This window comes from Miniopterus natalensis, chromosome 2 (assembly GCF_054644295.1).
Source record: "Miniopterus natalensis isolate mMinNat1 chromosome 2, mMinNat1.hap1, whole genome shotgun sequence".
NCBI lineage: Eukaryota > Metazoa > Chordata > Mammalia > Chiroptera > Miniopteridae > Miniopterus > Miniopterus natalensis.
Window position 1 is genome coordinate 137,968,276 of NC_142082.1, and position 12,321 is coordinate 137,980,596.

General features: G+C 52.1%; 1 protein-coding gene across 1 annotated transcript; it reads right to left on the reverse strand.

Moving 5' to 3' along the window:
• Nucleotides 1–1,810: 1,810 nt before the first annotated feature.
• GDF11 (growth differentiation factor 11) lies at nucleotides 1,811–11,508 on the reverse strand. Its single transcript, XM_016214372.2, has 3 exons — nucleotides 11,026–11,508; nucleotides 5,704–6,101; nucleotides 1,811–5,182 (listed from the first exon to the last, which is right to left on the reverse strand). Exons 1-3 carry the CDS (start codon nucleotides 11,459–11,461, stop codon nucleotides 4,802–4,804), a joined length of 1,215 nt encoding a protein of 404 aa, XP_016069858.2. The 5' UTR covers nucleotides 11,462–11,508; the 3' UTR covers nucleotides 1,811–4,801.
• Nucleotides 11,509–12,321: the final 813 nt, after the last annotated feature.

Here is a 12,321-nt window from a genome sequence, read left to right on the forward strand (position 1 = left end):
TTTTTATGGTTCTCCAGGATCATTCTCTTTTTCTCCACAATCACTCTAAACTGCCCTTTTCCCCCAGCCCAACTCCTGGGAACTTCTGAAGATACAAGGCTAGAAGTTTTGTGGGGGTGAGGGGTATAGAAAGATGTGAATAAGAGCAGGACTTCTTGGTGTTGAGTCCTTTTTGACATGAGAAACAGATGAAGGGGAAGGAACTTAACTGTTTTTCCCTGTTCTATGAGGGTCTCTGATAGGCAAGGTCACTCACCTGATTATTGAAATCCATCAAAACCTAACAACCTCCACCTCTCTTGCAACATGTCCACACTTGTTTTTAAACTTGCCTTTGCAGACCCTTTGAGCCCAGGGTGCTCCCAGCTTTCTTTTCCTTTCTCAGTTGTCATTGCCATTAGTTTTCCACCTCTCAAAACACTATTAATATATTAGAATGGAATATTGTGTAGCAACTACTTAGGTGTAATTTCTTGTTCTACAACTGAGCTCTGCCAGCTCCGAGACTCTGGGCAAATTGCTTATTCGGTGACTATCTCCAGACCCTGTACCAGTAGCAACCCTGTGAGAAATTATATGTACTCAGCACAACTTGTTTACTATAGTTTGCATAGTAATTGTTCAATAAATATTAGCTCATTTAACTAGGTGATTTACAGTGGTAAGATTTTCTTTTCCCTGAGTATGTTCCAGCTAGAGGGTAAGGGATTGAGTGGATTAGTTTGTGTGTGTGTGTGTACACTACATATGCAGGTACATTATTAGGAGGTTCAGAGAGTGGGAAGAGGTAGGAGTCCTAATTGCTCTTTACACCCAGCTTGCTTGTAGGAAAACTGACATTGTTGCCTGGGGCAGACTCCATGCTTCTGCTTCACTAGAGAGCAGAAGCTTTAAATGCGACTGCCTTGTGGTGCTTAGCTTGGGGCCCATCATCCAAAAAAATGGACAAAGATGAGTATAGGCTAGCTACTCATGCATTGGGTTGCAGGATGTTTGGGGTAAAAGTCACCTTGCAGTTTCTTCTGAGTGTCCTCTTTAGGAAACAATGAGCAGTAAAGGGAGAAAACATTTTTAGCTCAGGTAAGATGCTAGGGATCAGTGTGGATAAAGCAATTCCTTGGAAGGATACAGTATGTTGCACTTTTCTCCTCTCAACCTCAGTCTTGTAGTTTGGTCTGAGGTGGGGTCAATCTGTTGATAGAACTGACAGGACAGGAAAAGCATAGTGGCACATTGACCCCTCAGTGACCCTGTCTCCCTATTCCAGATCGGGTTGATGTTACAGTAGCTTTTTCCTTTTTTAAACATGTAAGTTAGGCAAGATTCTTTTGCTACACCCAACTCTTAAGCCTTGGAAATGTGCTCTAGGTAAATGGGAGACACTTTTGAGATGCTTAACCACTGTTCACAGGCAAGGTGAATGGCTATGTTGGTTTAGTTTGTGGATTTTGGTAAAACTTTGTTGAGGAAACCTAGGATCAGGGAACTGCAGAATAGGACAGACATTAGTGGGATCATCTCAAGAGAACTTTTAGATCTTCCATTCTCAGGAAGCTGGGAGAGGGTTTTTGTAATCTTTGGGACTATTTTGGATCAAGCTTTTAGAGTTATTTGAGGTCCCCTCCCTTGGGCTGCATGTCCCAACCATCATCCCAGATGCCCATAGTGTTTTTCCCATGTTCCAAAGACCACCATCTTCTTAGTTCTTGAGCACAAAGTTACATCCTCTCTCAGATCATCTTCTGTTCCTGGTCTGAGGTGTAAATGTTGGCGCTTGGTTAGGGAGAAGAGCTCATTACTGAGTTCCAAATTCTTTGACTGCTTTTATTTTTCTTTTTTCAGGTTCAAGTGCTGGATTGTGTCATGTGACCATCCCAAAACTCAGAGCACCCTATGGCCATCTTTGCCCTCTGTCACATAACTTGAAAACTGCCTGATGGCCTTTTTGCAATGGTTCCCTCCAGGAATCCTTGATCTCAGTGAAAAAGTCCTTTCCCGGCATTCCAGTGCCCCTGTCAGCTCCATACTCCTCAGACACCCTTAACAAAGGCAATCACCCATACAGTGTAACAAATACACAAAGTAAATAATAATTACACTAATTATGATCTGAGGGCACTGGTGAGGTCCACACACATCTTGGGAGGGGGGGTGCTATTTCCCACTAGGCCGCTGGGCTATGTCCCCAGGCCTCTTTGGGGGTGGGGGGGCCCAGGGAAAGGAGACTTCAACTCACAGATTTATGTTCATAAGAGAAAGGCCCTCCCCCAAAGGTCTTTATTTGGTGGTATTAAAGGGGCATATTCTAAGTGTCCCCAAATCTAATGCCCCAGCTCTCTAGAATTTGTAGAGGGGAGTCACCTGATACCTATTGCCCAACCCCCACCATGTGCCAAGATCAAGAGATGTGGGCATTTGATCTTGGAGAAGGCATCTGTTTTTCACTTCTCTGTTCCTCTCCTTCCACCAAGAAAAGGTGTATGGTGTTGATGGTTCTCCAAGATTGGGCCACTGGGCTATGTCCCCAGAAGGAAGGATGAAGAATAGGGTCAGAGAGGCAAGGCTGGGGGGTTTAGCATAGCTGCTGTAGGGGAGGAGGTGAGTTGAAATGCTTAACAGCCCTTGCCCATTCCTATACTGAAACACCTTATCTCACTTTTTCACTATGGGAATGGGAATAAGATACTAAAGCTCACCAACACCACCTTCCCTAGGGTGGTCACATGCCTTTGCCCCTTCCACTGGCTTGGCCAGGTAAGAGAGTCATGCTCTTGGGAAAAACAAGCCTTCCTGGTCAGCTCTCCAGCTCGGGCTTAACTGTAGTTCAGTACCGTTTGTATCAGAACCATAACTGCTGGCTCTACTTAAGAGTAACAGTTTTGCTGAAGGTTCTTTCCCCCTCCTCTCCTGACCTCCTAGGCTCTTTCCTGGAGCCAAGAAGTCTGGTGGTGAGGTATGGCTAGGGTGTGGATCAGGAGATTCTCAGCTCCTTGGCTTCAGGCACTGTCCAGCTGGGAGGCAGAGGGGAACTTGTACTCTGAAGCCTGTGACTCCTTTAAGCCTCACATCTCTTCACCACTACTCTGGTGCCCTGGTTATCTGTCCCACAGCGAGAGGTATTTTATGTCCATAAAGTGCCCGTGGTAAGTGCTCAGAATTCATCTCTTGGCTGTGGCGGGTGCTGCTATTTTTCATTCCATCGAGGGGAAGAAACTGAGGCACAGTGAGTCCAGAGGAGGGTGGGTCAGGATTGTGGGAGAAATGAATAGGCCCAGCTAGTGACTTGGAGTGGTAACCAGTCCCTGCCTGCTTCCTAGCCTTCTAAAAAAACCAGGGAGTCTCTATCCTTCCCATCCTCTGCTCAATTGGCCTTGTCAGATGCTTTTCCCCACTGTATTATCCCCATCCCTGCTTCCAGGTACTGCTAGATTCCAAAAATAAAACATAAAAATAATTATAGACACTCTGCTCCCTTGTTCTCCCCTCTTCCACCCTGAGCTTTGGGGTTGAGGGACTAAAATGTCCCCCCTCCAGAATCCCTTCCACCTTGGTCTGCTGGCTCCATTCCCTAGCCCAGAGCAGTGATTTGGATTCCAATGCCCTATAACCATCAGCCTCCTTACTGCTCCTTTCTTGACCCCTCCTAACCCTTCCCAGACCAGGGGACTCTGGGATCTCTATACTCTTCTTTTTATTGACCTGAAGATAGAGGCTGGGAGCAAGGGCATTCCACAGGCTCTTTGGTCTCTCTTTTGGCTGGGGGAATTTAGGCATAAACAGGCCACACTCTCTGGCTAAATAACTCAGTACTATGAGGGTGGACCTGAGGGTTAGTTTAGTGGCTCTCATATAGATCCTGGATGTTGAGGGCTGGCTTCTCCACCCCACTCCCATCCCCCAGCTCCTAAACCCTAACCTCTTACTGTTTCTGTGACTGCTGGAATTCAACCCCTTTGGCTCAGGAAGGTTAATTAAGTAGGGTGATTATGGATTGGAAACGTCACCATATGTCAGCCCTCTTGCCCTTTACTCCCATTCCCACCCCTGGAGGCTTTATACAAGTGCTTAAGTAGGTGGGTATTGAGGGAAGACAGGGTTTAGGGAATAAGGGACAAATGGGGCACAGTGGGCAGGGGCCCTTCTATTTCAGTAAAGCCAAATACCAAAAAAATGAAAAGTCACAATAAATAAATAAATAAAATTCCAAAATCCTCACTTTTGCCCCTGCCCTCACTTCCCTTCCCCCAGCTACTGCTAGAGAGAGAAAGGAAGAAACTAAGAATGGATTTTTGATTTCCTCTCCTACTGAGAATGGTAGTCAGGGGGTCTCCCCAAAACATACCAAGCCCCTCACCTTGCCAGTGGAAGAAAGGAGGCTTGGTATGGGGCTTTCTCTTACTACTCCCTTTCGGACTCTTTCTCATTATTTATCTCTGCCTAGTCTGTCTCTTCTGCCTCTCCATCCCTTTGCCTTCTCACTGCTGCTCTTAGTGTTCCTCTGTCTCTATCCCTCTGCTCTACCTCCTGTCTCTATGCCTCTCTGTCTTCTTGCAAAACCTTCTCACCTGCAAACCTCAAACACTCCCCACCTGACCTGCCCCCTCCTCTTCTCCCTTTCCCCCAAGCCCCTCATCCCTCAATCCCCACCTGCCTCTGTTGTATTGCACACTGCTTGGGCAGGGAACAAGTGTGATGTTCATGAGAAGAGGTGGAGGGAGATCTAGGGCCTGGGGGGGAAGTGGGGGTCAGGGCTGGGATCTAGGGGTAGGGCCTGTGGGAGAGGCATCCTCTGTCCCCCACCTTAGGAGCAGCCACAGCGATCCACCACCATGCCAGGGATCTTGCCGTAGATAATCTGCTGCTTGTCATTGAAGTAGAGCATGTTGATTGGGGACATCTTGGTGGGAGTACAGCAGGGCCCAGCAGAACCTCTTGGATTAGCCTGCTGCACCAAGTGGGTGTGCGGATACTTTTGCATGAACATGTACTCGCACTGGCCGGAGCAGTAGTTGGCCTTGTAGCGTTTAGGTGCGATGATCCAGTCCCAGCCAAAAGCCTCAAAGTCCACTGTGAGGGGATATCGGCAACAGCGGGACTCGCTTGAGTGCTCATCGCAGTCCAGGCCCAGGTTCCGCCGGGACCGCTTTGTGTTCTCTAGGACTCGAAGCTCCATGAAAGGATGCTGGGATGGGAGAGGAGAAAGAGATGTGATAGTCTTGAAGAGTTCCTACTCGATGTTCATTTCTCACCTGCCCCTCAACCAGGGGCATGAGAACAGAGACCACTGACTTCTCAACTATCCCACTGCTCCAATCCCCAGCCCTTATCTTCTGCCCACTTTTCTTGCCAGCTAGCCATCTCTCCAACTCACCTTTCCTAATTCCTCTCCTGGCAACCTAACCCTTGTTAGCTCCTTGGCTCAAGGCCTCGTAAAGAGTCCATTTTTGTATTCCCACAGATCTCCCATTCTCACACCTTCACCCCAAATCCAGTTTTCAGCTGTTGGTTTGGCTTGGATCTCTGAAAAAGGATAGCTGCCACTCCCCTTCTCTCCCAAACTCCTCCTCTAGAATCAGCTCCTGGCTCCAAATAAATAATGCTAGTCCCCAACCCTCTTCACATTCCTGGTCTACCTTTTCCAACATCCCACCTCCTCAGGGCCAGGTTACACATATCCGCCACCATCTCAGGCTCCCTGCTCACCAGCCCCTCAGCTCCTGGCCCCAGAGAGGTGACAGCCAGGTCTGTGCCACTGGGATCAAAGGCGTTGATCTCGATGCCCCAGTTGCTCTGTGGCTGGCGGAACCAGCTGTGTAGCACTTGCTTGAAGTCGATGCTCTGCCAGTGGCCGGAGCGTGAGTGCAGCTCAATCTTGAGTGATCGGATACGGATGTGACGTCGGCCTCCCCCCCCTCCCCCAGGAGTCCCTTCCCCAGTTAGGGGTTTCAGCCGCAAGATCTGCAGGTAGACTGTGGCAGGGCGGGGCACAGGCCGTAGATACACCCACAGCTGGGCCTTTAGTACCTTGGTGAACATCACCTTGGGGCTGAAGTGGAAATGGCAGCAGAGAGGGCTGCCATCTGTCTGTACTGCAGGGTCCGCTGATAAGAGAAAAAAGGGGGTACAGGGTCAGCAAAAGACGTTTGTGGAGGGGCTCAGCAGCCTTGGGTGGCACTGGCAACTTGGACTTCTCAACCTGAGTTTTCCAGTTCTTTACTCTTCTCCCATGCCTGTCTTGTTGACTACTGTGTCACTGGTACCCAGAACAGTGTTTCCCTGTAGGATGACTACTCTGTCAGGTCTTACTGATCTGTACCCTGTCCCTAATACATAAGTTCTCCTCTACCAGATAATCTTCAAAGAGTTAATTAGGGAATTCTTCCACCTATAATCTTCCCTTTCTCCAACTTTCCCCAACATGTAGGGCTCCAACTTCTGAACCTTTGATGCTCTTTATAGAAGCCAAACCTCATATCACACCTGCTGTCCTCAGATCACCTTGTCCCATTTTTGCTGTTTTGTCTAGTGGCCAGGTGGAGCCTGGCACAGCACGCACACACCCCACCCCACCCTGCAAAACACACACACACACACACACACAAACACACATACACAAAATAAAATAAAGCAGATGGCCTCAGAGAGTGTATAACTCAGGGTCCAGATAGACAGCACGGGCTAAATTTGTTCCATGAAGTAAACCAGAATTCAGATCTAGGCTTCCTGGCATCGTTACCACTAGAACGAACATTCCCAGAAGACTGGAACTACTCAAGTACTCCTGTGCATTTGACTCCCATTAAGCTGAAAACCAGTTTCCTCATTCTTATCACCATTACTACCTGAGCTTTTGAGGAAGGAAAAATCTACCTCTATGTTGTTTCCTCCTACTTGCCCAAAGCATCAGAAATAATATTCAACACACCAGATCAACTATAATCAGTCTTTTTTTCTCCCCTAAGCTTCCTGTCCACAGTGCCAATAACTCTTTACAAAGGTTTAACATCCAAATGTTACATTTTGGCCCATTTCCCTTTGTTCTGGACCACAAATTGATCCTTCTTGGGTCTAAAGAATGATTCTCAATATCTGCCTCTGCTTCCACTGCAGCTCCTCTCAGTTCCCCTTTCTAATCCCTTAAATCAGTTGGGAATGCCTTAAATCATGTTTTCATTGGACAGGAATAGCCATTCTCACTCTAAATGGACAGAGAGGAAGAATCAGGAAGGAGCTTTCAGAACCATGTAAGTATGATTAGGAAGTCCAAGTGCATATGTATCATGCCCAGGTCTCTGAGTTCTGCATAATCATGGAGGACTTAGCATCTGTGGTCTCCATCAGCACTCCCCCATCCCTGCCCCAGGAGGATTCTCCAAGTGAGATGGGGAGGAAAGTGCTTAATGATCTTCATATATTCAGGACATGAGACACCAAGTTCCCCTGCAGCTCTCTTTCCCTTGGTTCTTCTCTGAGGTCCCAGGGCACTGGTCATCCTCCCAGTTATCCTGCTGGAGCTGCAGGCATGGTGCAGTGGGATAGAGTTTGTGGAGTGGAGATTCGGACATCAGGAGAGCTCGGTCAGGGAAGCTGCTGGTGAGATGGGGGAGTGGCGAACAACCCAAATAGCGTACTAAGCCCAATTTTAGCATAAGGGTTGTCTTATTTTCCTGTCCGTATTCACCATTAGGTACTAATCTCCATGCGTGGGAACACTGTGTTGATACTGTGTGTTTTGCTCATTGTGGCTTTAGTGCCTCCCATAGTACCAGGCAGTGTGCGATAAATGCATGCTGAATGAATGAACTCCCTAAACTCCCAATCTTAAATTATACAGGCCAGTGTCTCAAAGTTCCTCCTGGCATCTAAACACTGTTCTTTGACTACAATTGAAGTGGATTTAATCACTGCCCGACTCTCATTAACCAGCATCTGACCTTACCCACCAAACTTCTCAGTAACACAGATAATAATCCTTGTTCCATAGCAGTGCTGAGCATTAAATAAAGAATGTGAAAATAGTAAGTAGGTTATCAATAAATGTTGTTTTATTGTTAGTTTTCTAAGCTGACCCAAGGCTTTAGAGATACGGGACTGGGCCCCAGGGCCCCATCCTTCTAAGTCTCTAAGCAGAGTCCCCCATCCCCACCCCAGGGAATCACCAGTGGATGTGGGGACAGTCAGGTACTACAAGGGGAAGGACTAAGACAATGTATGGAGAAAGAAAAGGGAAAGGGGAGAAGATGGGGAGAGACTGGAGATGGAGAGAAATAATAGAAGGGACTTAGGGATGAAGGCAGGTTAGAAGAGATAGGCAGAGGAATGGGGGGGAAGGAAGAAAAGATCATGGTAGGGGGAGAAGAAATCAGTTTGGGATTTGGAGAACACTGGAAGAGAAGGGGGGATTTAAAGGAGTGGGTGGGGGTTAAAAAGCAAAAAGAGAGTGGTAGCAAAGCCTAGTGGGATAAAGAGAAAGGATAGAAGGATACACAAGGAGGAACAAAGGAGAAGCAGGTAGAGCCACAGAGGGAAACAAGGGGCTTGAGAGAGTCCCCAACACACGCATAGGCCCAGCTCCCAAGGGGAGGGGAAGGAGCCACATCTGTGTTGGATTGATCGGGTTGGTGGCAGGCAGCAGGTCAGGTTTAGTAGGCGGCGCTGGTCTGGAGAGAGGTCATTGCACTATTTTCAGCAAAAGCCCAACCCCCTCACTGCTCACCACATCTCCCTCCCCCCCACTCTCATACACACTCATCTTACCCAGGCTGGAAGGCCTAGGGGCAGGAGGTTGGGCTGAGAGGACAGGGGCCTCTTGGTGTAGGGAGGAGAGAGAAACTGAGGGGCTGGGCTTGGCTCCCAGAAGGGCAAGGGGGCTGGGTTCCCAGGATGAAGGCTGGAGTGGGAGAGCCTGAGAGGGTGGAGGGAACTAGGGCAGGCACTGCAGCCTAGGAGAGGTGGGGGCTGGGGTCCAGGGTTGAAGACTGGGGGAGGGGAGGAAGGGGGAGGGGAGCGGAGGCCATCTCTGCTGACAAACACCTCCCCCGATTAGCAGAGCACAAGTCTCTTATTAAAGCGGGTCCCTGGGGATTAGACTATAAAAGTCTCTTTTTCCTTTTTCCCCTCTCTCCCTCCCCTCCTCTCCCTCTGCTCCCCCTCCCTCTCTTAAGATCTCAGCTTGGCTCTTAAAGGGGACGTACAATACCTGGCCGTAGACTCAGTCCCCAGTTATCCAAGTCCTGGGGTGGCAAGAGGGAGGAAGTTGGGGTGGAACCCCACCTGCTGTTTTCCTCCTCCCCCCCCCTCCAGCCTAACCTGCACTTCCCAATCCAGGCATGCAGAGTCTGTTTCGCTTCCCGCATCCCCATTACCAGGGCTAACTCTGGACTCAGGTCCATTGGTTAAGGGATGCTGGGAATAGAAAAGGGTAAGGGGAAGCCCACAGCTCTATCACCCATCTGGAAATCCTCACACACACTACACCACACAGACCAGAGGATCTTTTCCCTCAGTACCCTTCATCTTCCAGAAAACTCTTTTTCAGAATTCCTCTACACCTCTATTTCACAAATCCCCACCGCAATCCCTGCCCTCAGTCAATCTCAGACTAACCCTAGCTTCTATAAAGCAGAAGCCTCAAGAACAGAAGGAAGACTGAGGGAACCCAAGATCAGATCCTAGGTTTTCACCTCCACCCCACCCCACCCCCAAATTAGTTTCCTAGTTCTTTGAGTTCTCTTTTCTTTATAGCCCTGACCAAGTACTGTGGAGTTAGGGTCAGCAGAAAAACTGGTGGCAGTGTGAGGCTCTCTGCCTCCCAAATGCGCACCTGGGTTCCTGCGCCTCTCCCATAGGGGTGGGCCACTAGGACTCCCCTCAGCCCCCAGCTTTTTATGACCCATCTGCCAATAAAACAGTTTCCCCCCTCTTCGGTTCAGAGCCATAAAACCAAACAGTTGTGTGTGTGTGGGGGGGGGCCGGGGGTTACTTTGCCAAACCTCTAGGGAATAAGAGAGGGCCTGGTTCCCTGGAGTTGGAGGGGGTGGGGGAAGACCTCAGTGGGGGAGGGGAAAGGTAGTCATCTGACCCTAGGGAGGGCTAGGAGTTTGGGGGTGTTGGGAGGAGTGTTGGCCTGGATTTTCCAGGCTATAAAATTTCAAAGCAGCTCAAGTCTATTAACATGTTCATCTTCCGTCTGGCAAGGGGCTTGGATGCCTGGGTTCCTCCTCCCTCCCCATCTATTTCTTTCTTTTTCTCCCTAGGTCTTCCCCTCTCTCCTCAAGTCCGGGTACGGGTAGGGGCGGAAGAATAAGTGATGGAACACTAAGGGTTGAGCAGCCAAAAGGGTGCCAGTAACCGCAGCGCAATGAAATTGAGTTCTCTGAGCTCGGTCAGTACCGAGAAGGCACAGTTTTTCCGTCCCTTAGGGAGGCCGGGTGTCAGAGGGCTCCCTGGGCTACGTACCGGGAGAGAGACAGGGCTCTGGGATCTCACTCCGAGGAGAGGGAGAGGCGCACTCCGTTCTCCGTAGCCCGGTGGGCGCGTTGCGGAGCCCAGGGTGGCAGGGGTGGAGAGTTGGTGCCAGGGGCACTGGGAAGCAGGAAGCACTGCGTCCCAGCCCCGACGGCGGGGCTCCGGAAGCCTCCCGACCCTGCTCCCCAGCCTCTGCACCACGACTCTTCAGAACCCAGTTGCTGCCCCTTCCCCTCGGCTGCGGGCGGGCCCCAGCTTCTCGGGACTCCCGCTAACACGGGTCCGTCTCGCACACCCGGGGACAGAAGGCGGTATCTCGCAACCCTCACGATTTGCCGCCCCACCCCCTCCAGGGACGGGGCGTGCACGCAACTCCGCAGCCCATCTCCACTGCTCGAAAAACTTCTATGGAGCAGCCCCCGCCCCCCAATCCGTCAAGTTTTCGCAGAAACGGCTTCCGGGCCGAGCAACCGGAGCGCCCCGCTTGAGAGCTGGAGGCGCTCACTTTCCCAGAGCCCGGGTCCGTACCCCACCGCTCGCACCCCGCCATCCACTTACTCTCCTGGGCCATGCTAATGACAGTCTCGGTGGTGGCGTGGTACTCGTCCTCCTCCAGGAAGTCCTCGGGCTGCAGCGCGTCGCCCTGGAAGTCGTGCAGGTCCAGGATCTGCTGCAGCGGCGGCGCCTTGGGCAGCAGCTGCTTCACCACCTCGCGGCTGATGTTGGGCGCCTCCTTGAGCCTCAGTTTGCTCAGGATCTGCGACTTGATGCTCTCCAGGCGCAGCTCGCGGCTGTGCTGCCGCCACACGCACACGGGGCAGCCGTCGGGCTCGGGCGCCGCGGACGGGGCCGGCCGGCTCGCGCGCTCCCCCCCGACCCCCGCCGCCGCCGCCGCCGCCGCCGCCACCGCGGGGCCTTCGGCCGCCTCCCCCCGGGGCCGCAGCTCCAGGGCGAGGAGCAGGAAGCCCAGCAGCAGCGGGGCCGCGAGCACCATGCTGGAGGGGAGGGGAGGGAGGACTGGGGGGCGGGGACGCCGGAGTCCCGAGGGGAGGGGGCGGAGGGAGGAGGGAGGAGGGAGGGAGGAGGAGGGGGTCCCGGCGGCGCAGGATTGGGGGCTGCCGGGCCGAGGGGGGCCCGGGGGGGCCGGGGGCGGTGGGCGCGCGGGCGGGGCGGGCGGGCGACCGGGGCGGGAGGCTGGGGGGGCCCGAGCCCGGGCCAGGCCCTTTATAGCCCCGGCCCCCGTGTCGTCAGCGGCCGCGATTGGCTGCGGAGCCAACAAAAGAGGCAGCGCTGTCATCCGAGGCGAGAGAGGGAGCCGGAGAGAGCCGTGGAAAAGAGAGAGAGGGAGGGAGCGAGGGCCCGGAGAGGGATGGAGAGACCGGGATACGGGGTTGGGGGAAAGCAGGGGAGAGAAAGTCAGCGAGACCGAGGGAGACAGGGAGATAAAGAGGGAAGAGACAGATCAGAGACACGGGGACAAGAAAAGCAGGAGGGACAGGAGGAGAGAGACAAAGGGGAGGTGGGATAAGAGAGTGTCAGCGGGGGAAGAGACAGCGCAGACTGAGCTGGAGAGACAGGCACAGCTAGTGGGGGAGTTGGAGTGGGGAGAGTCAGGGACAGGTAAGGGGAGAGACTAGGGCCCCGAGAGAGGTAGGCTGGGCAGGGAAGAGATGGAGGTCTACAGAGCCAGACCCCAAGAGGTCAGGTGTGCAGGGAGACGGGAGCAGGGGCAGAGGGACTGATGGGACAGGGACCAGAACCCGGGGAAGAGAGGGGGCAGAGGGAGAGGGGCAGAGACTTGGAGATACCAGGGAGCCCCTGAGGAGCCCACACAGAGGAGCAAGGGAAGGCAGA

Bases quoted from the DNA above. Each gene is read 5' to 3' on its own strand.
- GDF11 (XM_016214372.2), bottom strand. From the start codon at position 11,461: ATGGTGCTCGCGGCCCCGCTGCTGCTGGGCTTCCTGCTCCTCGCCCTG. The intron at 6,102-11,025 runs GTAAGTGGATGG...TTCTCTTATCAG, and splicing joins CATTAGCATGGCCCAGGAGA to CGGACCCTGCAGTACAGACA. The intron at 5,183-5,703 runs GTGAGCAGGGAG...CTCCCATCCCAG, and splicing joins GGCCAGGAGCTGAGGGGCTG to CATCCTTTCATGGAGCTTCG.